A 26,563-nucleotide genomic window follows, 5' to 3' on the forward strand; every position below is an offset into this window, starting at 1 on the left:
CTTCCCTTCGGAGGTCAACAAGTAAGGAAAGAATATTATTGTGAAAGTTTTTGAATATGTGGAGGTGGAAGACCAAAAGAGAAAAGATCTCCTGAATAAGAAGATGTAGTAGTGGCCATTTCTACAATTCTTGAAGACCAAGCTGAAGTTTTTCATCATGCACAATTATGTCGCTTGATGGAAGCACACCAATTCAAGGACTGTATTCTTAAATTCTTGGATGATGTGCTTCACCACCATGGGTCGCTTCTGAATTGTGTGCATACCTAAAATTGCAGACTAAAACATGACAGAAAATATGTAGAAAACCATTCAGTGGGTTGCTTGCCAAAAATAGCAACAAAAACATGACTAGCATGTAGAAGTCACCTTACCTGAGGAGGATTGATGGTGGGAGTGCTCAGGAGACTACCATAGACGCCACCATTAGAGGTTATCTCAATCATAGAATTTGTAGAGAATTATGCATTCAAAGAGGAGAATGAGATTTAGTCTATGCATTGACACTTTACGCAGTGCACAATATTTGTACCTAGCTTACATTTCATTTTCCCCATGTGTATACCTTCAATTGATCTCCTGTACAATCTTGCATGAGGCTAAGATATCAACAGGAGACATGGAACATTCAAATCAATGCTAGCCTGGTCCTACAAACACCTAAAATTACACTCAGTTGTTGTCAGTTTGACATTGTGTAGGGAAAGGCCTCCCCATGGCCTTTCCCTAGAGAAAAATGGGGAGCTGGCGCTAGCCAATGACCCATTTTCCTAGGGAAAGGCCAAACCCATTGACTTTCCCAACCATCATGGTCTTGGGTAGTGGAACAATTTTTCAAAATTCTCTTTGTTGATGTGGCAAATTTTTATTAGTTCTCTATTTTTAATATTCCATGTGCTGATGTGTCAAGGTTTTATTGGCCTTCTATTTTTTAACATTCTCACTGCTTATGTGTCATCACCTCGTTTGCTTTCTTTCGAGTAAAATTCCCACTGCTGATGTGTCAATATCCTATGCTACATCTCCATATTATCTTAAGGAAGAGTTTCACAAAGCTGCCATGTGGCAAAAAATTTGGAGGTTCGAAAAAGGGAGGAGGAGGTTTGGGTGGCATTTGATTTTGGAAGCCTCAAAAGACGTGCGAAACACTGGTTCTCAACTAGTTCTTTAAAAACAAAGCTTGCTGATGTGATGGTTGGGATTTATTTTCCCAAGACTCAAGACCGTGGAGTATAGAATGGTCATGGAGATGACCATTCTGTAGGTCAGGGTGACTAGCACTAGCCGGGAGCCCTGTTATGCAGAATGGTCATCCCATGACCATTCTGTCTGTCATGGTCGTCGGGAGTAACGGCCAGTGGAAAGCTCAATGCACGACACATCAGCAACCATCGGAATGGACAGCTCACAATAGATCAAATAAATAAAGGTTTGTCTGTTGCAATTTACAGACTGCAGCAGAAAATCTGCGACCGACGAGCATGACGGACAAACAGAGTAGGGAGAAGAGAGTGCTGACAGTTTCCATCACTTGCAAGTACATATTACATTGTTGGAAGATGCAAGAAAGCTGCCTAGCAGGCAAAATACAAAGCACTGCAACAGCCAACACAGGGGCGCTTCCTCCAAGGCTGGCTGGCCGCTCTCGGAGGTAGACCTTTTCTTCCAATAGATTAATATGCCCCCAACTGTAATTGTGTGATGTTCAGTTCATTATCGATTTCTCTTTGTTTTAAAGATCACCACCATGACACAAGTGGTGGCAGTGCTCATGACCTATACCTTGCTCTCTTGTTTCAATCACCTGTGACAGTGGCCCATGCTTGCGGTGAGCCCATTGCACTAGTTTCTTGAAATTGAAGCTAGAAACTTGACTCTGGCTTCTCATCTACTTACTGCTCAGAATTTCCCCTTCTTGCTCTCTCGGCAGCCTCGGCAGCTTTCATGAGGATTTGAGCAGTCTCCTGGCCAGTATTGGCCACCATATTTGCAAAAAGATGATCTCCCTCCTCAAAAGATTCTTCTGCACCAGAGAGAGAAAAGAATATTAATCCTCACAGATCAAAAATAAAGAGAACGATGTCTGAAAGAAACACTCGCAAGAAGTTCTATCCGGGAATAATACTTGAAGAAAATGCTCATAGCTGCTGTTGCTATGGCAGTGACCTTTGTCCTTCTTTTTCAGAAAAGAGACTTCTATTAAGTAATATAGAAATCACACAAAGGGAGATCTCAAACCAAAAGGTAGGGAGATCTCAACAATACCGTGCTTCTTTGGAATTGCCCATATCACAAGTAATAAATCATGTACAATAGAAAATTAGTTCCACAAGGCAATTTGATGGCGAACATCGATTAAAGGTTAAATTTGCCATTCCAAACAAGAACATAAAAATGATGCAACACATAGGCAGACTACACTCTCTTCAGAGATGAGGTTGAGCACCTCATGGTGCAAAATGGTTGAAAGTTTCTTATTGATGCAGCTTCTCTTTGAGGGTAAGGGATCGGGCCCTGGCTATTCTTGTCTGTGGGGGCATAGCACGGAGATGCCTACTACAGGATATTACTGGGGGCAGTTGGGGAACATCCGGATCTGGAGGGCGACTCGAGGGAAATGTTCCAAACCTATTCATTTGAAGGAAGACTGCACAGCAACTCGTTATTGTGCCATCTGTAATCTGACCAATCATGCCACTGAGCAGTGCTATTACAATAGCCATTCTGGATGGAAACCCCCGTGCCAGTCCAGACTGTGATGCCTTGACTGATTATTCCGGTCCAATAACTGATCCTACCAGTAGTAGCCCGTGGGGGCACAGTACCCTCCGGTCAGGATATATAGCACCTCCATAGCATATTGACACTGTCTGGGAGATTATTTCTAGTATTGTGGCATGGCATATTTGGAAGGCCAGATGTTCAGAGCCATTGAGGGAACTCAGATTTATGATACCCAATGTATCTGCAGCATATGGAGTGACACAGTTCACATTCTAATGGCCACCAGGGCCTGTATACAAGGATCTTCTAGAGCTGCGCAATCAAAGCGCAACTCTTTTATGAGACAATGGGACCGTGGCATATTCTTTTCCACGACCTCTACAGGACTCTTATGGCGGCATAATGCCCCAGATTGGCTGAGATCTCCCTACATTTTTGGTCTGAGGTCTCCCTTTTGTACGATTCTATCTTACTTATAGAAGTCTATTTTCTGGAAAAAAAAAGGGGTATTATGAGTAATTTCAATCTGTTGTGAAAATGTCAGCGGTTTTTCTGCACCTTGGAGAACTAACATATTCTTGTTGTAGTACGCTATTCTAAATCCTAAAAATTAGAAATCGTGTTGAGATTGCCTTTTTACCTGCATGTCGTAAAAGATTTGCTGGAGAGTCAAACTCCGAAATGTGCCCCGCATGTGCCAAAACCAAGAGTCTATCACAATAAATGACAGTGTTGATTCTGTGGGCAATAGTAAGAACTGTGCACTCTTTAAACTCGGTCTTTAGGACTGCCTGAATCAATTCATCAGTTTCTTCATCAACTGCTGCAGTTGCTTCATCCATCACAACTATTCTAGATCTGCAAAACATCAGTAAAGAGGATGAGGTTCATTCCATGTTCCATCGTAAGCTATTTGAGCAAAACAAGATAAGGATGCATGGAAGAAATGAATTTTATTTTTATGCTATGTTACCTCCGTAGAAGGGCTCGTGCTAAGCATAAAAGCTGGCATTCACCAACACTAAAGTTGTCCCCATTGTTTGTGATGACAGCATAGAGGCCTTTGCCAAGACTTTGAATCTTCTTTGTTAGTTGCACCCTAGCCAAGGCCTCATATATTTCACTGTCTGTATGCCGTTCGAAAGGATCCAGGTTCACCCTTAAAGTTTCTTTGAAAAGCACAGGATCCTGTAATTTCAAAGCAACATTGATTGCCACCAGTTCATCATAGACTTCCAGATCAATGCATCACATCACTAAACCAGAATTCAATATTACTTTTTTATTGCGTAAAAACAATTATCCTATCGTTTTAATATTCAGGTTATTGTTGGGTTAGGCTTAACCCTAATGTGCAGAAAATAGGGGCAGAAAAAAATGAGAGAGAGAGAGAGAGAGAGAGAGAGAGAGAGAGAGAGAGAAATGAAATGATATATTAACGTCTTCAGAAGGCCAAAATGACCTATGAGACCAAAAAGGTTACAACAATTGGTGGATCTGACACAATGTCTGTGTAAGAAAAGCTAAAAACAACTAAACAACTAACTGAAACTGAAACAACTATGAGGAAAAGTAAGGTACTAGGAGCTCCTAATGGATAACATCTGGGAGGAAAACTCCAGCAACAAAGGTAAGCATCATATACATCACTATCCAAAGATGTCTCTCATCGATCGATGGCGGATATCCTCAATGTCCTCCATGGTGAGTACTCTGACTGGACGTCTCCCATGCCGTGCTAGTATGGTCCTGATCCTCTGTTGTAGTCTCCGCCGGTGTCGAGATGGGCCTCTCATCTTGGGGCGCATGGACCGCCCCAGCTCTATAGCCCGATCAATCAGTGTACCTCTGGTGCGGCTATACTCTGGGGCTAGCTGCAATGCCTGCTGGCTTGACTGCTCAATCTTTGGTCGAAAGAAGTTTGTAATTTGCCTCTGTAGGTGTCTCTCCCTCTCTGATCCCCTCCCTCTCAAGAGACCCTCTCTATGTCTACGCAGCTCCAACAAGTATAATCCGAGGCATCTCTGATCCTGGTATCTCATGACTCTAGAAAGTCGTCCGAAACCCTCTCTGAACAGGCAGTGAAAACAGCCTCGTATCTCATAATATACTGGACAGTGACATTTGTAATGTAACTCTGTCTTTGGCTCCATCTGGCACAGCTGACAAATCCTGGCCTCAGCTGGTACTCCTCTGAATCTGCCAGTCTCAATCTCTAGCTAGTGTGAGGATGTGCGCATCTGACCAATAGCACACCGTACCCCATGAGAAAGATGAGTATCCATGTAGCTGGGTCTAATCACAAACCCATCCTCCGTGAGCTGGAGAAGATAATCTCTATAGAAAGCCATCTTCGTACCAAGCTCGTGTGTCGGCTGTATCCATGTTCTCCTAGTGTCCAGCTGAGTCAAGTCCTGCCTGATAAGTCTGGTAATCTCTGCCCGTGTGAGAGAGAGGGAGGGTGCATCCAGGGAGTACTGAAATGGAGGTAGCTTGTCCATACTAAAGCCATGGAGTTGGAACCAAGCTGTCATCTGTGCATACCAACATGATCCGTCTCCCTGTGATCCCAACTGTCATGAAGACTCCAGGACTAAGCGAGAATATCTGTCTCTAGGGAGAGCCCAAGTGCTATGTATAAAGGAGACTGATCGAGTGAGTGCCTCTACTACCAATGGGGGAGCAGCCATCTCTGCGCGGATAATATCATGTGGTACGGAGGCCTTGGCCCTAATCATCCGGGAAATCATAGAAACCAAGGGCCTCTCCATACATCTCCATCCATAAGTGCTACCAGCTCGGCTGTGGTGATCCACTGAGGGTCCCCATATCTCCACTCCATACAGCATGGCTGAAGTGACCAAAGTGTCAAAAAGCCAGAGCTTTGTTCGAGGTTCTTGAAACTAAACCTGCGAACACATCCTCTCTAGTCTCCCCAATGCTGCATAAGCTCTGGTCAATCTGGTCTCCGCTGCTCTCCTCAAGGAAAATAGTGGGCCACTAAAAACCACACCAAGGTAAGTATATGCATTTGTATACTCCACTATCTCCTGACCATATGTAAAGGTGGGTATTGACCTCCTAACCCACTGTGCTGTGGTGTTAAACACCATCACCTTCGTTTTACCAAGGTTAACAGACAATCCACTGTCCTCTGCAAACGTGTGCAATGCATCCAAATAACGCTGCATCCCCTCTGGAGAATATGAGATCAGCACAATATCATCAGCATACAATAAAACAGCGGAATCCATGTCCCTGCTAGCTGTGCTCCTCTGTCACCCTCCCGCTCTACATAGTCCGAAACCTCATCCACATACATCCCAAATAAGGTGGGAGAAAGGGGGCAGCCCTGTTTCACCCCAATAGTGGAGTGAACCATCTCAGATATACCCTGAGTAGTACGTACCTGCCCCACAACTGTCCTGTATAAAGCCATGATTCCCCAAAGCAGCTCTGTGGGCACTCCCATCTCCTGTAGTCTGCGCATCAGTCTGGCTCTCGGTACTGTTGTCAAAAGCTTTGCGGAAATCCACAAAGCAACAATAAATCCTCCTGCCATATAATCTGCCCTTCTCAATAATAGCTCTGAGTGTCAAGATATGGTCAAGAGTGGAGAAACCTCTCCTGAACCCTGCCTGCCCTGATGCACGTATGCCCTCTCTCTCTGCCCATCTACTCAACTCCTGCTCAAGAATAGATGCATATAATCTAGCCAATGTGTGACCAATCATGATGGTACAATAATTCCCAGGAAGCATGGGATCCCCTGACTTGAAGATAGGCACAATCGTAGACATATTCCAAATCTCAGGAAAACCCTCACACATGGCTCGGTTAAACATCATAGCAATAAGCTCTGCAAGCATACCTTTGGCATGAATAAAGTGCTCTGCTGCCAAACTATCATGATCATATGCTCTCCCAGTCCTCATCCTGTCAATAGCTTTCCTTACCATCTCAGCAGTAAAGAAAGCACATGTCTCTGGGCATGGCTTCGATGGGTCTGGCAGGGGTGGCTGTCCTGGTGCTGTTACAGGGATGCTGCATACTCACCCCAAATCTCTGTGGAGGTAATGGCTGGTGATGGTGAATGCTCATGGAATAGTCTCCATGCCTTGCCTAAGTCCTGACTCATAAATAACTGATATAAATCCCTCTCTAACTGAGCAAGATAAGCACTCTTCTTCCGTCGCACTAGGTGCCGGAAGGTAATCCGTGACTGTCTGTGAGTGGTAACACCCATGAGCACCTTCTCTTTGTAATCTGATCCTCATCTCTCTGCACTCCTCATCATACCAGCTGTTGTGGGGCATGTTCCCAGATCGTCTCCGTGTAGGCTGATTATGGGGATATGCCTCTGATGTTGCAGCATGAAGCGTCTCTATCAATATCTGAGTGAGCTCATCTAATGGCCGTCCCGGCTCCTCGGCACATAAGCGTCTGTATATCTCATCCGTGTACATGGTGTCAGTCTCCCTCGTAAAGGTATAACGAGTGTTTTTGGAGACCTGTCCCAATGGAGCGATGCTGAACTGAAATGTGAGAGTGAAGGACAAGATAGCATGATCCACTTCTATTCCAACCGGCCTAGTGCCTACCATAACATCCTGAAAAGAGGGAATGAGACTGGGCTGATCCATAACATAGTCCACTGTACTAGCACCATGCCGATGTGGAAAGCTAGTGAAACCGCCCGATGTCGGGAATCTCTGTAGGCCATTCAGGATGGCCAATCCATGTGCAGTCCCCATGTCTATCAAATACCGCCCATACACTGTATGTTCCTCATCCTGTGAGAGTCTAGATAGGCCCATATCCCTAACATCAAGCTCCCTCAACATCTCCTCTGAGGTATCATAAAATACTCTCTGGTTATGGGCGGTCGTGGCATTGAAGTCCCCCAGGAGAATGATGACCTATGAGACCAAAACTGAGAGTACATCTGAAGTTGGTGTCTCATCAAAGAGAACAACCAAATGAAACTGAAAAAGTACAATAAACTGACTATCTTACAATTATAAGAACTGTAAGTAACACTCCTAGATAATACTAAGTAGAAAATACTGAAAAATGTATATCAAGTAGATCCATGTATGCTGATCAATTGAAGTGTTGCCCTCTCCTCAGATCAAATATCTCCGCCATGGGGCTATCTAGAATGGAGAGGTCGTAGAAGCGAGGTAGGCGCCTCCGTGTTAAACAGTCCTAAAATGGGATTGATCATGGTGATAGACATAGATTAAGCAACATAATTAAGATGGATTATACCACACTAAGAACTCCATAAGAGAGAGAGAGATTGCACACTCAACACTCAATTCTGTTTCATGCATTCACGATGAATCATACAATGATATAGGCTTTCTAGCCTTATCCCACTTTACATGTCATCATCCATGTGGCAACATCTTTTCCACTCTTTTGGTCAACACTCATACACCATTCAATATTACATGTGGCATTCTTATCTTGCCGCAATATCTTGCACCTCTAGGGTGCGTTCACACACTCAACCAAATAACCCATTCATTTTACATTGCACATTTCAACACCCCTCCTCAATGTAAACTTGGGTGTGTGCATAAAATCTCTCCAATCAATTTGATCAACTCATCTCTCACCCCATCAATTTTGGCATTGCCAATCTTAACACTCCCCCTCAATGCAAATTGGAGTGTTCAACAAGTGCGTGTACATGTGTCTACCATTCTAGACACGAATTTCGTTTTGAGCCGACTCGCTCACAACAGAACCACTGAGTCCAATTTGAACATAGAAAACACTGAAGCCAGCTGGCGGAGGAGAAGCGGAAGGGGCGGAGGAGGCGGCAGCACATCCAGGGTGGGGGAAGGAGAGGGCAAAAGGGAGGCAGAGACGTCTGGGGTAGGAGGGATGGACCAGCAGGTTGAGGGAGGGCGGGAGCAATGGCGAGCAGCTGCCACCCACAGGTCAGCACAGCCAGCGAAGGGGGTGGGGGTGGCCAGAATGCAAAGAGGGGAAGCCTGAAAGAGGTGCGCTTGGAGACATCAGATTATGTGGACTTGCTTGGAGACACGCATCTTGCAACAAAACTCTCTCAATTATGCCTAGAGGAGAGTGACTTCCTGCAGATGTGAGCCTAATCCACTATACTCATGGCATAATAACAAAATACACATCAAATGTGAGCCTACAACGTACAGTATCCATTATCCTAATGGCATAACAATGCACATCAATAATGCGAGACTGCGATGTACACATCTGCTTAAATGTGATTAACGTAATTTCCTACTATTGATCACTAATCTGGCCTAATCCATCTACAACAAGCTTAAATGCAATTAACATAATTTCCTACTATTAACCACTTATCTAGCCTAACCCATCTAGAACAAGCTTAGCACTTTTGAAGCCGATAGTTTACAGCAGAAGTTCAAGCAACATAGAACCTACACATTGCAGTACATTAGGCACAAGCTGTTGGGGTGTGACATTCATCCATCCTACATGATCTGACCGTGGCAAGAGGAGGGTTTAAGGTATGACTTGCGCTTGGTGTGCCTTACGTGACCATTACTAGTTAGTTCTAAAAATAGAGAGACAATGCTAACTATTCTTTGGCTCTTGGTTTGTGGTTTGACAGCAGTATTACTTGCTGTATGGAGGTGGTCTCTTTTGAGGTAGTACTTTATCTTCATGATGTTACAAGGGAGGCAGGGGATGCAAGTAATTATTGCGGGCTAAAATTTAGAGGCTGTTATTGTTATTGTGGCATTTGTAATGGGGTTGAGTAAATTTAGTAGTGTCTGTGACATGACGCAGAGATTATTCAATATGTTCTCTATCATTTATGCTCCCCTCTTTTAGAAATGAAACATACGAAAGGGTTTGTTGAGCAATGAGATCCTGCATGCAGGACAGTTTTGTGGTAAAATTTGTGGGTTCACAGAATGAACCTATTTAAACTTTCACTATAATGCTGGCTTTCGTTTTATAAACCCCTTGAATCTCTATTTCTTTATTTCATTTCGCCCCCCCTCTGATAACCAATAGGACACTCATAACAATTCTATTTCCTCATAGCTTTAACTGTGACTTTTTTGAAGAGAATAAAAGCAAGGAAGATTAGGTGCCTTGCCTGGGGGACGATAGACAAACGTTGTCGCAAGTCATCAAGACCCACTAGTTTTATGTCAACTCCATCAATAAGAATGCACCCATTGCATGCAGTGTTCTCCACCATGCGAAATAGTGCTGATGCCAAGCTTGACTTGCCAGCCCCTGTCCGCCCCAATATTCCTATCTTCTCTTGTGCTTCCACCTATATAATTGAACATCAATCACGTTCTTCCATCATTGCAAAAAATAGAGAAACACATTTCAGGGTTGTACAGGAGTGGGAGCTCATATTCAACACAATTGACTTACAACAGTCAACTATCAAAGGAATTGATGTACCTTTTACTTCCATATATGGGACAAACAATCATGTAAATACCAGATTGTAAAGTGTAGGTTTATGTTAAATCCTTGTAAGGCGTTATTTTGAGGCTAAAATATCATGTTGTTTCCTACCCACCATTTTTTATATGACCTGCTTTAAGGTTTGTAGTTTTCTTTCAGAATTTGTTAATTCAAAAAATCATAAATCTGTCCTTTTTGTTTTTGCAGGAATAATTTGGCACTGTTCCTTTCAAGCACAAGTGTTCTGTTTCTCGCATTTGAGTTATTTGTGGATGAACTTGGGCCAGCAGTACCTTAAATGAAACATCTTGTAGAACTGGAGCAAGGTCTTCTCTGTATGCCATTGTATAACTTATAAATTCAATCTCACCCTTTCCAGGCCATCCATCTGGGATCACTCCAGGTGAGGTACTCGGTTGAGCTTCTACAGGTAGTGTTGTATATTTTTGTATCCTCTCTACACTGGTAAAGTAGTTTTCAGTGTCTGCAGCCATTCTAACACCATACTGGAACAAACCTGTTAACTGCAGACTTTGTACAAGAACCACGCCTGCAAATGGGATCATGCTTCAGCAACTTTCAAATATGAGAACAAAGCAGCAACTTTCAAGCTAAAGATGATTCTAGAACAGTCAAACAGCACGATCACATACATTGACATTCCACCCTCTTTCAGAAATGAACCCTTGTGATAAATCTGGATTAGGAAAAAATATGAAAATGTAGTTATCGCAGGTCCTGTATATTGATTTTCCTCATTCGCACAAATGTTCAGCATCTTCAAATCCACTTTTTTTAATTCCAAAAAGGGTTTTTTTAATTAGTTGAAAAGAAACCTGCCCAGAAGGCAAAATAAAAACACTGCAAAACAACGGTAATTGAAACACAAGGGTGCTTCCTCCATGGCTGGCCACTCTTGGAGGAAGGCGCTACATTGCTAATACAAAATGAAACACAAGAAGGGCACTTCCTCCGTGGCTGGCCGCTCTCAAAGGAAGGCTACATTGCTAGTACAAAAGTAGGAAGCCAAACTAGAGGCCTACTTTGAGTGGCGATACGTACCTCCCAATCTAGTGTCATCTTGAGAGCGGAGGCTCTCTACTAGACTGCGACAAAATGAATCGGTAGTGAAATGGCAGAGAAAAAGAGGGGGGCGGGGGTGTGCTGCTGAGGCCTCCGTCTTCTCCCTAGGTGCCAAATCAACTGGGGCAACGAGTGCTTGAGGCTGGATTACCTGACAAAGCCAAGCCTATGCCCTTGCTTTGCTTTGGCCTAGGCTTGGCTATGCATAGCCAAGCCTAGGGCAAGGTAAAGCAAGGGCGTAGGCTTGGATTTGTCGAGTCCAAGCTCTGGAAATGCTGGCCAGAGGAGGGGGGCTCCTTGTGGGGAACCTGCTGCTGGGCTGACTCTGCGGGAGCATCCCGAGGGAGGGATCCGAGCGACTCAGAGCAGGGAGGATGTGGGTCCTAGCTATGTGTGGTTATCAGGGCCAATGAGTCTGCATCGTAGGACGGCTCTCTGAAGATAATGGGTCAAAACGGTTCTGTGTGTGAACCATTGCCACAGCATGAGGGTCCTCCTTCTGTAAGGAGTACCTCCTCGATCATCACCCTGGCCCTGGCGATGGCCTGGCCAGTGACGGCAGGAGTGGCTGACTCGCTGCCAGTCTTGGTGCTCCATTGACTGTTGGGGATCCACTGAGCTCTCACCGGCACCTGGTTGACGCTGGCTGTCTGTAGAAGGGGCAGCTGGGGGCGGAGGGCGTGGGCGAGTGGGTGGGGGCTCCGCACCTGGAGCTGCAGCTGCAGTCTAGGTAGTCAAAGAGCGACGTCGAGGGCAAGCACGAGCAAGGTGGCCCATCTGTTTAGAGACGAAACACTGGCCCAAAAGCCGAGAAAACTCCACCCGCTGTAAGACAAAAGGATTGGTCAAGGTGAGCGATTGCCACCTCCTAGGGAAGGTTCTCTGGTTAGGCCAGAAGCACCCAGAGCGAAGAAATCCCAGCAGCCCTGGCAGCCATGGAGGCAGGCAAGGAGGGACTTGAGAACCTGTCCCAACATATGACCAAGCACTCACCATGTACTCCTTGGGGAGCCGGGGAAAGCATACGGTAACTAGGAAGCCAGTAGCTCCTGCCAAAGGGTTCGAATCAGGAAAGAAACCATGGTGCCACCGGGGTGTGAACATGGGCTAAGAACACACGTGCCTCCCGAACTAGCATCGGGCTCCGCGCCAAGGTGCTTTCAGAAAGAGGTTCCAAGTCAAACTCGATCCTGATATAACCTTTGCCCAAGAGCTGGACATCAGTAATCCAACCATGCTCTCCCCCAAGGGCTGACAGTAGACGATCCCTGATCTGGCTGCGTGTCGGTCTGCTACCAATGAACTTGCAGCTGACGGTGACATCCTCCAAAGCAGTGTCAGACGAGGCTAGAAGACACTGAGGAGCGGTGTCAGTCAGGGTAGATGGAGCGGCTGCCATGGAGTCCTCCGTAATTACCATTTTTCTCTGCCCGTCAGTGCTTTTTTATTCGCCATAGGCGATGCTGCCGAGGAGGTGGTGAGGTTTTGAACCCAGGACCTCCTTGTCCTAGACAAACATCTTCACCACTTGAGCTATCACCTCATTGGCGTGTTTTTTGCATCTTCACATCCATTTTTCTATGAAAATGACACAAATAGCATGACTCTTGTAAATTTGTTTATTTGACTACTTATGTTGTTGAGGGGACAGTACCTGCAGGGAATAAAGAGCTTCTGCATATTGAAAATATTTTTCAAATATTTTCAATGTGCCTCAAAAGCTCAAGAGTAGGAACAGTGAGAGTAGATGTGAATAGATAGATCTATATTTGCAGAAATCTACCTTAATTAATGCCACATTTCACATGATGCCAGTAATACCTATACTGGAACACTAACCAGTAAACATACATCTCCCGGAGTCGCAGCAGCACTGCCTCTGGGACAATCTCAAAGCGCAACAGATTTTGTAGAGGATCCTGTACATAATCACGTCGGTTCCATCTGCGCCGCGTACTATCACCTGGGGGGCAGTAGCATGGGTGACTGAGGCCAGCCCCACTCTTTTCTATGAGGAGGCAGCAACTGGAAATGCCCTCCAACTCTTTCACCGCAGGATTAATACAGTCCCCACCCCCAGCAGGCCGGAGATCATACGCAGCGCATAGCTGCATGGCAGGCCCATAGTAATGAGGCCATTGAGGGTATTCTCACCCCTCCAGCCGAGACCATCCACTCCATTTGGACTGGCATCATTTCATACCCTCAGCGTTCAGTGGGGGAAGCTTCAGGAAGCGTCAGATTGCATACCTAGAAGGTGAAAGGCCTTCTTGCACACATGGCACACAGGCGAGATTCCTTGGAATTACAGGCCGCCTGTGTGGCTCCCTCCCCGTTTGTAGGAGGTAGTTTTCCCTCTGAGAGTGGCCAGCCATGGAGGGAAACACTCCTCCCCAGTTTGCTTTTGCCCCCTATGAGGGTTCTGAGCATGTACATCTAGCCCCTGCGCTGCTATTTTTAAACTAATAGAAGGATCTCTTGTGTGAAAATGGCATTTTTCCCAGCCCTAAAAAGGGGATTTTACTGGGTTTATTTATTCTTTCTGGTTTTTTTGGGTCTCTTGCTGCTGGCCGACAGCATTCCCTGGACCAACCAGCAGCACACCACCATATATATAGATTCGCTTCATCATTCAGCATTTGTACCACATCGGTGATCACATCAGACACCACCACATCATACATCTGCTGCTGCTGTTGCCAGCACCTGCACTATATCAGATTATCATCTTCGCCGTTCAGCACCAGCGTTTTACATCAGCTCATATCTTGGGACAGCAGCCCTCTCTGCTACAGTAGAGCACATCAGTGTTTTATATCAGCTTATATCTTGGGACAGCAGCCCTCTCTGCTACAGTAGAGCACATCAGCAGTTTGCATCAGCTCATACCTTGGGACAGCAGCCCTCTTTGCTGCAGTACACCGGCGTTTACATCAGCATCACATCATTGGGACAGCAGCCCTCTCTGCTACAGCACATCAGCGTTTTGTCATCAGTTCATATCTTGGGACAGCAGCCCACTCTCTGCTACAGCACATCTGCGTTTTTCTTCTACAATACTCCTCGGGACAGCAGCCCTCTCTACTTATCTTCATCGACACCACTCCGGACGGCAGCCCTCTCTGCTCCTTTGCACCACTCAGGTATTGCAACACCCTCGTTCACCAAAGCCCTCACCACTCGGTACAGCAGCCCTCTCTGCTCCTCACCTCCACTCAGGTATTGCAGCACCCTCACAACTTGAGATGGCAGCCCTCTCTGCTCTTCATCACTCCTTAGGTACCACAGCACCCTTGTCACCAGAGTCTGCACCACTTCACCTTTCGCTGCTCACTACCACTTCGGAGTGCCTCTGCATCCACTGGCGAGAGCCTTCAACACCGACCACTTTACGGAGTGCCTTTGCCTCACATTGACGCGAGCCTTCATTACCGACCGTGCTTCAACTCGGACATCGTCTTTGCTTCTGCACTGGTCTTCTACTCAGAGTCACCTCACATCAGAGGGCCTCTTGTACATGTTTTCACTCACCATCACATATACACTCACTCACCCATTTCATGCTGTGTTCATTTTCTCTGATCTCTCGTGCATCTGGTCCTTTCGTTCTTTTGCCCTCACATCTCTTTCCCAAGAAAAAAAAAAGAATGCTTTACCTCCTCTCATGGTGCACATACTGAGGGCAACGAGACTAGCTGTTGGGGGCTCCGTCAGTCCTTTTTTGTTTTCTGAGGCATAACGCTTGTACATGCATAAGAAATATGACTGCACTTTGAACAAAGTGGTGCATGATAAGTATAATGATGTCAAGTGCTGTTTTCTTGCTCATGATGTGGTATCATGTGGATAGAAATGCTGTATACATGATTCATAATACATTCACTCTGGTTAAAAGCATTACACAACTTGCAGAACAATAAAACAGATAAGATAGTGTACCTGCAAGGCCAGGGGCAATGCTGTGACGGAGAAGAACCACAAGGAGAGCAGCCATAGTAATACAAATCGTGGCAGAAAAATCCAGGCGGAGGGCAAACCATCGTGACAAATGTACAAATAAAATATATGCACGGTGATTGGCATCAATTAACCTTGAAAACTGGTCATGTAGTCTAGCCCCTTGGCCATATGCTCGAACTGACGTAAGACCCTGCATTCATTTCCCATCATGGCATCCATAAACACCATGAAGCATGTATACAAATCTTACCCATTACTGCAGGACCCAACACCTTCAAAATCCATGCATCACTTTCATAATCTTCACAAGGATTGCCTTGGGTTTAGACAGTTATTCAGGGAAGTTTATTTGATTAAATGTCTCTTTGAGTTGTGTTATTTTTCAGTGGGCTGAAATGGGGAAATAAGGAGATAAGAGAGAGTAGTAGGTAGCGAAGGGGTGGGTGTGTAGCCTAGCGGTGTGGGTTTGCGATCTCGAAGGTGGAGATGCAAGTTCAAATACTCCCAGTGGCATCCAAGCCATTTGCGGCCATAATTGTACTACCTTCAGGCGGGAGACTCAGCTGTCTTTGGGTGGGCACTCAAGTTACTACTACAAAAAGATCTACTCACCAATATATATTTTTTTAAAGAGAGTAGGTCTGGAAATCAGTAGTGACCTGGAGAGTCTGTGTAAAATATGCATAGATAGGTGAACGGGAAATTCCATCCAAACGCTTCAGTTCACGAGAAACAGCTGTATATCGGCGTTGAAGATAAAGGAAGAGACAAATGAGGAGTGGTAGAGCCAGTAGAAACCATGGGATCAGTATTGCTATCATAGCTATGGAACCCAAACAGCCAATTAAATTCTCCGTCATGTTCTGCATGATCAAATTCAGCTGGTAATAAACATTTTGCCAAAATTGATACACTTTAGTACTTCACATACCTCTTAAGTATTAAATCTGGAATTAACACCTAGTTGACATTGTAAGTGCTTATATATCTGAGTTTTAAAGCTGGTATTGAAACTTAGCAACAAACCTGTGCTGACATGGACAGTAGCTCATCCACTATGGCCTGATCCTTACCAAGGCGATTCAGTATCCTTCCAGAAGGGTTCTGCATGAATATCAACATAAAATGTCTGAGCCATATGTTTTTGTTATCATGAAATGGCAGCTGAATAGCAATCCCACAAGCAGATCACTTTGGAGAGATGCAATCACCACTGAAACAAAACCATCTCAGTTTCCAATATGGAATCAACACGTAGACCTCCAAATCATTAGGACGAAATTCGTATGCATCAAATTGATGTATACCTGATCAAAAAATAGCTGTGGTGAGCGAAGAACAGCTACAATCATGTTGTTATGAAGTCCCTTTGTTGATTTTATGGTCATCTTTGTGAACATGATGCTCTGGATGAATGAAAGTATGATTGCTCCCGAGACAAAGCAAGCATAAGAGCCTACATAAACTTGTGTCTTGAGATGATATTTTTCATCCGACCACACACTGAGCCAATAGCTCACCATTACTCTCACAGCTTGTGAAAACAGAAATATCACCATCACCAATGTAAAAAAGGAAAACCTGCATCACAACACACATGTTTTTTTCTCTAAATTAAGGGAATAGTACCAGATGAGAAAGGAAGGTTAAAGATGTGAGAATTCTTACCCACCACCTGCTTTCACATAATTAATATATGTTGACCACGTCACATGCCCTTCTACTCGATCCTCCTTCATGGTAAGAGCTCCTTTTTCCTTCTCTGTAGTGGCACTGTGTGCTTTCTCAAAGCCCTTTTGCTCAAACTTATCATCTCCTGTTGGAGGTGCTTCTGGTTCCACTTCAGATAATGCATTAGAACTGACACCAATGCCGTCCTCGTCTTCCAACAGATTTTCAAAACTGTGTTTTGCCGCCTTCTCACCATCATTAGAATTGGTTATCTTGTTGCTTGTATTGAGCCTCTCCACAGCTTGTGTTTCGTCCTCCAGGATCTTTATTCCATTTGGATCTTCAAAAATATTTACAACACTTGGTAGAGCTTGCAACTTCCCATCATCCATAGTATAGATTTTGTCACAGCATGCCAAAGCTTTTCTATTATGACTGACTAGAATGATGGTGCGGCCTTTAAGAACTCCTAGTAAAACATGCTGCATTAGATGGTTGGCAGTTGATGCATCAACAGCAGCGAATGGATCATCTAGAAGTACTAAAGGGGCATAACTGTAGCATGCACGAGCGAGGCTGATGCGTGCCTTTTGACCGCCACTTAAGTTCAGCCCTCTGTCACCCTGTATACATTACTGGAAAACTCAGAATTTGAATTAAAGATTAGGAGATCTTAAAAGATGTTTTGAATGGGAAAACTTACGAACATAGTGAATAATAGTTAATATTCAAGCTGTTCATTTGACAAACCATCAACATTTTTCTTGCCAAGGAAAAGAAAATGGAGACCATAAACCTATTTCATGAGAAAACATTTCCCCATTAGATGAGAAAATGTCCCCTTAAACTTAAATACTGAAACTAAGAAGGGAAATTAAAAAGGAGATGAAATTACAATTTCGGTATCATGCCCAGCAGGAAAATGTGCAATATCATAATCTAAGTTGCATGCTTTGACTGTGTCACAATAGCGGGTTGCATCATATCTGACTCCAAAGAGTATATTGTTGCGAACATTGTCATTCAAGATCCATGGTTGTTGAGGTGCATAAGCCACTGGCTTCTCTGTGAAATAAACTCCATGCAAACACTATACACAAACCAGGAGAAACAAATCAGGCAATTGAGAAGTCTTCATAGCTACTAGTTTCTGATTGAAACTCCAGAAAATGAACTTCTTTACAGAAAAGTTTGTATTCCAGAAATAGAGTATGTTACAAAAGGATTGGAATTACACCAATCAAATGGGAGAGACAAGGCGAACCACAACTCCATGATACATAAAGCGAACAAGGAGGAGCATTATGCAGTGTTCACATTTCTGTGTATGAGTGAAAGTGAAAATTGAAAAGCAGAGAACTGCAATGTGTGCAACAATCTCAGCCTCTCCATTGGGACCTCCATGGGGCAGCCTGTGATGCACCTGGGTTGTTTGTCTAAGAAACGATGCCTAAATGAGAGTTTATTTAGTGAACTGAGCAAAGAAGTGTGGAAGTGTCAAAACAAGAGTGAGAGAAAAGGATTTGACCTCTTGTATGACCGTTTGTAAAAGAGAGTGATAAGTTACAAATGAATATAGCTATGAGACTCCAGGAAGTACGTGCATGAAGAGGTATGTACTCCTTGTTTGCAAAAGTGTAGGATGGTGGAAGCTCTACCAACATGTTGTCGAGAAGCTGTGGAACTGTAATGGGAGTGTAGAGAGAGAGAAGGAGTAAGGGAGCGCAAGAAGTGGGAGTGTACATGAGAGAAGTGGGAGAGTACATGAGAGAAATGGAGTCAGAGAGAGAAAAAACACAAACATCCAGCCAACAAACCACCACCCCCAAAACCAACCCCACCCCACCCCAGTTCCCTCTGCTTCTGCTATACTGGAACCCCCTCCTCCCTCCCCTTCCGCCTCTCCAAGCCATTCCCGCCGCCCTCTGGCCACCCCTGACCTAGAGTGGAGGCAACCAGCCAACTCAGGCCGTCGTTTGATCCATCGTTTTACGGAGCCAGTAGAGATGACCATCGCTGCCTCTCCGGTGCGGGCTCTCCCTCCAGAATCATCAGGTGCCCCCCCACCCCCCTGGATGCTAGGGCAGCCAGTTGACTACAACTTTTCCCCGATGCCTTCCTATCGAAGGAGTTGGTATGTTCGAGGAGACAGTGGCTCCCATTCGCATATGTGTGGTGTTATATCACTGTAGACCGTCCAGCCCAAAAAGTGGTGTGATGATCATCTCCTTCCCACTGACTGCAGCACAGGAGACGGATTGGAGCACGGAGTCAGTGTCCACCGGTATTTAGAGGCTAGAGCTCTCGCACCATTTGCATGACCTGCGTATAACATGTGCTTACCCAACTCTGGCCTTTGGCTCGGACCTTAGAGATGAGGCAGGGGAGATGGTGTCCTCCAACTTGGAGGTGCTGCTTTTTGTGTTCCTTCATGTTTCAGTGGAAGTACCCCTCCCCCCCTTGTACAGATACCTACCAACAGAGTGGCTCCACATGGAGGCTAGAATTCGTGCCCATCTAGTGCGGCTTCGCCCCAGGACCAATAGTGATTACTCTCCATCGAAACCCACGCCCAAGACTCTTCGAGTGGAGGGCAGTTCAGATAGTTCCACTTCCCACCGATCTTAGTTATGTAGATTGGCTCGTGGAACATCCAGGCTTTGGTGGGCCCACGGTGCTTTCAGAGGCATGGCGTCCTTAGAGAGGCACTCCACAGAGCTGCAGTTGGTGGACCCATTGACATTCTCTTCATTCAGGAGCACCATCTTTCAAAGGGACATACCCGCCCACGAGAAGATCTTGCAAGGCAGGATTCACACCTTGACATTCTCTTCATTTAGGACCCATTGACATTCTCTTCATTCAGGAGCACCATCTTTCAAAGGGACATACACGCCCACGAGAAGATCTTGCAAGGCAGGATTCACACCTTTTGGTCCCATTCTTTTGGCCCCCCCAGAACACAAGCTGGAATATGCATTTCCGTTAGTGAGCAGCTACTGCCGGTAGTGGTCGACTCAAGCACCATTGTCACTCGACGAGCTCAATGGATGACCATCAGGATTGGAGAGGACTATGTGGGCTTATAGAATGTATATGCGCCGAATGCGGTAGCAGCCAGGGCCGCCTTCTGGAGTACAGTTCGTAAGTCCTTGCCGTAGGTGGATTTCTGGTGTATGAGTGGGGATTTCAACATGCTAGAGTCGGCAAAGAAATGACTCGGAGGTGGCATGGCTACAATATCTGGTATAAAATACTCAGCTTGGGAGGAGTTGATTTTAGCTCTCAGGGGACAGGACCCTTGGCATCTTCCAGAGTTTAAATGCAACCCCCAACAGTTTGTGTTTCTCTAGATCCGACAAGAGGTGTACTTGTTAGAAGTCATCTCCTGTCTTAATCAGACACCAGGGCCTCTGTTGTGGGTGTGCCCGCCTTGTATAGGTGTTTTATCATTTTTCCTCACTCCCCGTATTTTTTCCCCATTTTTCCCCATTTTTCCTTGGTGTGGGTGGATGCCACATGTTGGCAGGAGCCTCTGATGTTGGCCGACTGCACTCATTCAGTTTTTCTCGAGATCTTGTGTATAGAGAAGTGTTTACACACCTCTCTCTCTGTCTTTCTTGTGCTGTCTATTTTCTGCACTCTAGTTGCTCTTGTGGTCTCAAGTTTGGTTATCATTTCCGCTGCGTATTTTGACATGGTATCAGAGCCCTAGGCTCTTGATAGATCTTGGGAGTTTTCTGAGCAAGAGGGGGATAGTTAAGTTGCTAATTGGTGGACTTTTTTGGACTGTTCGGGAAGAGAAGTTGCAAGAGGAAGGCGGGCTAAGGTGCTAGACAGCCACTTGCAGGTTTAGTTTTTTTTTCCCACCCACTCACCCTTTTTCAGTTAAATCCCCGTGATGGTAGATTTGTTAGAGATGGCTAAGAAGCATGTGAAGATCCCGACTCTCCCCACGTTCCCAGTGGACCGTCAGTTGGACGGGAACAATTACGGCATCTGGAAGGTTATGATGGAGTCTATGCTGGAGTCATATGACCTTGCTGATTTCATCGTCGGGGTTGCATGGCCAGAAGCAGAGGAAGGGGAGTTACTGTCGATGAAGAAGGACCGAGAGGCACAGGCACAGATGTGGGATCGTGTTAACGCTAGGGTCCGGTCATTTATTTTCCTCAATTGCACACCACAAGTGACCAATCACGTAAAGCACATGACGCTGGCCAGAGGCATATGGCAGCACTTGGCTTCTCTTTATAACAGGGTATCACCCATGAAGAGGATCTCCTTGGAAGTGCAGATGCGGGTTACATAACCCTGCAAAGTCATCGACGATGCGGTAGCACATTAACAAGCTGCAGGCCCTTCAGCAGGAAGTCCTCCAGGTTGGGAAGGAGATATCATCTGAAGACATGGCCATTACTTTGCTGTCCCACTTGCCTGCTCAGTATTCTGCTTTCTACTCCTCTTTGATTACGAGTGGCAGGCTCAGCACCATTACGTGGGAGGAGCTTGTGCCAATGGTCTTGGACCAGGAGGAACGTTTCACGAACCCTCCTCACAGCGGAGGTTCGGAGGCCTTAACTGGCCAACGGTTGAAAGGCCGGAATAACAAGAAGGGCAAAGGGAAGGCTTCACCGGAGAAGTCTTCTGAGAAGAAGCCCGACTCAGAACGAGAGAAGCTGAAGGCCGAACAATCCTGCAATGATTGTGGCGAGAAAGGCCACTATTGGAGGAAGTGTCCTATGCGGACTGGGAAGAGTGCTGATTCTTCAGCCTCAACTGCAAAGACTCCTGCATTTGTGCACTTAGAGATGATGGACTCCAATGCTTCATCGTCTTCGAGCGAGGAGGCAGTTGGCTTCACTGCGAAGGATACCCAGGAGTGGATTCTTGACAGTGGTGCTTCCAGGCACATGACTCCATCCCGTGACTTTTTTTTGGATCTGAAACGGCAGTCAGGTCACATTTTTATTGGCGACAACTCCACTATTCCGATACACAGTGAGGGCCGGATGGAGATTATTCCCGACGGCAAGGGGGGCAAGCATGCTTCCCGTGTTCTTTATGTCCCTGCTCTGGGTTTTCATCTTCTGTCAGTGCATGAAGTATGCGAGACTGGCTTTCGGGTGGAATTTGAGGAGCATTCGGTTGCTCTACGGGACCGTGAGACTAGCCAGGTTGTTTGGGAAGGCGGTGTGGAGAATGGTATCTACAAGCTCTCTGCACTCTCCTCGTTGACAGGTTCTCAGGTCGGAGATTTGTGGCACTTTCGTTTTGGCCACTTAAATGTGGATGCACTACAAGGACCATGCTGAAGCATCGTGATCTTCCTCGTCCACTTTAGGGGGAGGCTGTGGCAACGGCTGTCCATACCCTCAACCGATCTCCGACGACTTCAGTACCTAATATGACTCCGTTTGAGGCATACTTTGGCAGGAAACCTGATGTCTCGCACTTCCGTGTTTTAGGGAGTGATGCGTATGTTCATATTCCGAAGAAGCAGATGGGGAAGCTTGACTCCAAGTCCCGCAAGCTTATATTTGTGGGGTATAATTCTCTTTCCAAGGGATACAGATTGTATGATCCAGACAAGAATGAGATTGTTGTCAACCGGGATGTGGTCTTTGATGAGCATGTTCCAGTATCCACTGTCGAGGAGCCGCCACTTCTTGGAGATCCAAAGGAGTCTGATGATGATTCCCATACCATTGCTCCAGTTGATCACCCTCAGTCAACACAGGAGGTTGAGCCCGCAGCTGGAGTAGAGCCCCCGCAACAGCAGGAGGCTCCACAATCTGTTCGAGTGTGCAGGTGGTTGTTGGACACCCTTCGGGAGTCAGGTGTCACGGAGTTACCCTCCGAGTGAACCACAGAGGACGGCCGTCGAAGATCACACAGAGTCCAAGACAAAAGCAATACAGCGGAGCTTCTTCAGGTAAACTATGCTCTCATGTCTCGCATTATGCGGGACAAGGAGCCCACTTCCGTCAAGGAAGCCCTTTCACAGGATACTTGGAGGAAAGCCATGCAGGTGGAACTTGATGCCATCGAGAAGAACAACACATGGGAGTTGGTACCGAGGCCGTCGAAACGGTTAGTCATTGGTGTCAAATATGCGTCTTTAAGACCAAATATGCGTCAGATGGGTCGGTGGACAAACACAAAGCTAGATTTGTGGCTAAAGGTTATGCTCAGCGGCGGCCAGGCATCGACTACGAGGATACCTTTGCACCGACAGCACGGATGTCCACGATTCGGACCGTTATTGCCCTTGCTTCTTCTTAGAGGTGGCCCGTGTATCAAATGGATGTCAAATCTCCGTTCCTTAATGGTGACCTACAAGAGGAGGTGTATGTTGAGCAGCCTCCAGGCTTTGTTGTTCCAGGATCAGAAGGGAAGGTTTACAGGTTACGTAAGGCCTTGTATGGTCTTAAGCAGGCTCCCAGGGCTTGGAATCAGAAGATTGATTCCTTCTTTGTTCGGACTGGATTTCAGAGATCGGTTGCAGATCCTAACCTATATCTCTTTTGGAAACGCGGCATGGTTACGATTATCATCCTTTATGTGGATGATCTCATTCTCATCGGCGGTCATGTGGAGCACATTGGTGTGATGAAGGCGGCCTTGTCAAAGGAGTTTGAGATGACCGACTTAGGCTTACTCCACTTCTTTTTGGGATTGGAGATCTGGCAGACCCAGAGGGGGTTTTTTGTCTCTTAGCAGCGGTATGTTCATGAGTTGCTTGAGGCCTTTGGGATGGAGAACTGCAAGCCTATTACTTCGCCGATGGACCCAAACACAAAGTTAACCATTAATGATCCTTGTGAGCCAGTCGATGCCTCGCAATACCGGAAGTTGGTTGGTTCATTGATCTGGTTGCTGAACACCAGATTGGACTTGAGCTTCTCCGTGGGGCTGTTGAGCTCTTTTATGCAGACACCATTGAAGTCTCATTGGGACGCAGGATTGTGGATCTTGCGGTATCTACAGAGTACGAAGGATCTAGGACTCTTTTGCACAGGAGGGGATGGAGTCAGACTCCAAGGTTGGAGTGACTCAGATTGGGGAGGAGATCCAGACACGAGGAGATCTACTTCAGGATACAGTTTTACCCTTGGCTTAGGAGCAGTTTCTTGGAGCAGTAAGCGGCAGCCAACTATTGCCCTATCTTCGACAGAGGCAGCGTACCGGGCTGCTTGTGGTGCTGCTTGCGAGGTTGTGTGGTTGCGGAGGCTACTAGGCGAGATTGGGTTTCCACCGAAGGAGCCCACAGTCATCCAGTGCGATAACCAGAGTTGTATAGCTATTGCTCGGAACCCGGTCTTCCATACCCGGACCAAGCACATAGAGATACAGTATCACTTTGTACGTGAGAAGATCTTGGCTAGTGACATCTTGCTCCTTTATTGTTCGACGAAGGACAATGCGGCGGACCTCTTCACGAAGTCTCTACCTCAGGCTACGCTCAGGCGGCACTCCAGCTCCCTTGGGTTGATTTCACAACCAAGAGCTGAGAGGGGGTGTTAGAAGTCATCTCCTGTCTTAATCAGACACCATGGTCTCTGTTGTGGGTGTGCCCGCCCTGTATAGGTGTTTTATCGTTTTTCCTCACTCCCCGTATTTTTTTCCCATTTTTCCTTGGTGTGGGTGGATGCCACATGCTGGCAGGAGCCTCTGATGCTGGCCGACTGCACTCATTCAATTTTTCTCGGGATCTTGTGTATAGAGAAGAGTTTACACGCCTATCTCTCTGTCTTTCTTGTGCTGTCTATTATCTGCACTCTACTTGCTCTTGTGGTCTCAAGTTTGGTTATCATTTCCGTTGCGTATTTTGACAGTACTGGCCCTAACCTCTCCAGATTAAATCCGTTCTATGTAGATGAGTAGGCTTGTGGTCATGATGGCATGATTGATATTTTGGCATGCACTACTCTCTCCAATCACGCACTGGTTATTCTCTCCCTGGAGGACCCCTAGAGGCAGGACAGACATTTGAGTACCTAGATTCTAGATAGCCTCATCCAAGATTCTAAGATTTGCAACAAGATAGAGGGGATTTGGGAGGCGCTAGATTTTCACTCAGGAGTAGCCGCAGGTGCCTTGGAGAGCATAGCAACCTATTACAGCAGGCAACACAAAGCAGATTGGCTGGCTTCCGAGAGCAGGCGAGAAGCATTCGAAGGGGCCTGGCTTCTCTACAACGGCTTCAAGAGAGTGCACCAAATAGCCCATGGATTGAGATTCAGCTAGCTGCCGCCCGTACAAAGCTCAATTCCTTAGAGGAGTGGAGGGTTGTGTACACATACCATGTAGAGCCCTCTTTTTGGACACAGGTGGGAGATAGGGTCACTGGGGAGTTCTTTGCAATTGCAGGCCCACACAAGCAGAGAGATGGTATCCACATGTTTCAAGGCCAGGATGGATCCATTGTTACAAACCTCCCCCGCCTTCCCATGTGAGAGCCATTGCCACATATTTCTTCAGCTCTCTTCTCACGGGTGCCCCCATATCTATTAGCAGTTATCTCCTGTCTCTGTACATATTACTCAGTAGGGAGTGAGGGGGGGCATTGTTGTGGGTGTGCCCGCCCGCGTGTGAGCTTTCTCCATTTTTCCCCATTGTCCATGTTTTGCTAGTCGTGGGGGGGTTGTATGAGCTGGCCGACTGGTGTTTTCTGTTGGCCAACTCAATTTTTCCTAGCTGACTGGTATTTTTTCCAGTCGTGTCCTTATCTTGCTACTATCGGCCTGTTTTGCAATGGCCGCACCTTTCCTCCACACTAGTTTTGTACTGGATTCGGGTGTATATAGCAGAGTTTATACAGCCTTCTCCTCTCTTGCGTTTCTGTACTTTCTTCTCTCAGTACTTTCTCATTTCTGCTGCCCATTTTGACATGGTATTAGAGCCCCAGGTGGCTTGAACCTTTGGGGACGGTGAGAGCATTCGGGACTGCTGTGTTTGGTGCTAATTGGAGTATTGTTGGGCTGTTCGGGACATGGAGAAGAAGGTAGAAGGCGGCATCACTGTTGGATAGCCACCTTGCATTTATTTGCAGCGTCTTCTTCATATTTTTTTTCCCACTCACCCTCCCTTTACAAGACCATGTAAACCCCCGAGATGGCAGATTTTCTCGAGACGGCAAACATGTGAAGATCCCCACCCTCTCGACATTCCTGGTGGACCGACAGTTGGACGGGAACAACTATGGCATCTGGAAGGTAATGATGGAGTCTATCTTGGAGTCTTATTATTTGGCTGATTTCATTGTGGTTGGAGTTCCAAGGCCAGAGTTGGAGGAGGAGGAGCTTTCACTATCCACTGGGAAAGAGCGGGAGGCTCAGGCACAGTTGTGGGATTGTGTCAATGCCTGTGTTTGTTCTTTCATCTTCCTTAATTGCACACCCCAAGTGATCAACCACATCAAACACATGACATGGATCGAGGGATTTGGCAGCACTTGGCTTCTTTGTACAATAGGGTATTGCCCATGAAGAGAATTTCCTTGGAAGTGCAAATACGAGTGATGAATCCTGCAAAGTCTTCGACGATGCAAGAGCACATCAACAAACTCCACGCTCTTCAGCAGGAGGTTCTTCAAGAAGGTGGGAAGGAGATATCATCAAAGGACATGGCCATCACCTTGCTGTCTCGTCTATCCCCTCAATACTCACCTTTC

At 46.1% G+C, this 26,563-nt stretch overlaps 1 protein-coding gene across 1 annotated transcript in view; it reads right to left on the reverse strand.

Moving 5' to 3' along the window:
- Positions 1–1,397: 1,397 nt before the first annotated feature.
- The window catches only part of LOC147620214 (uncharacterized), a 57,074-nt gene continuing 31,908 nt past the window's right edge, over positions 1,398–26,563 (reverse strand). The window contains exons 11-22 of the mRNA XM_086772602.1: positions 17,783–17,977; positions 16,885–17,510; positions 16,524–16,797; positions 16,243–16,320; positions 15,876–16,079; positions 15,196–15,406; positions 10,467–10,723; positions 9,848–10,030; positions 3,698–3,912; positions 3,365–3,582; positions 1,897–2,023; positions 1,398–1,804 (exon numbers count right to left, since the gene is read on the reverse strand). Coding sequence (XP_086628728.1) covers positions 1,801–1,804; positions 1,897–2,023; positions 3,365–3,582; positions 3,698–3,912; positions 9,848–10,030; positions 10,467–10,723; positions 15,196–15,406; positions 15,876–16,079; positions 16,243–16,320; positions 16,524–16,797; positions 16,885–17,510; positions 17,783–17,977 — 2,592 coding nt within the window. The 3' untranslated portion in view covers positions 1,398–1,800. The remainder of the gene's footprint in view (positions 1,805–1,896; positions 2,024–3,364; positions 3,583–3,697; positions 3,913–9,847; positions 10,031–10,466; positions 10,724–15,195; positions 15,407–15,875; positions 16,080–16,242; positions 16,321–16,523; positions 16,798–16,884; positions 17,511–17,782; positions 17,978–26,563) is intronic.

The sequence above is a fragment of the Cibotium barometz genome, chromosome 32, assembly GCF_041138505.1.
Source record: "Cibotium barometz isolate CiBa-2024 chromosome 32, ASM4113850v1, whole genome shotgun sequence".
NCBI classification, from domain to species: Eukaryota; Viridiplantae; Streptophyta; class Polypodiopsida; order Cyatheales; family Cibotiaceae; genus Cibotium; species Cibotium barometz.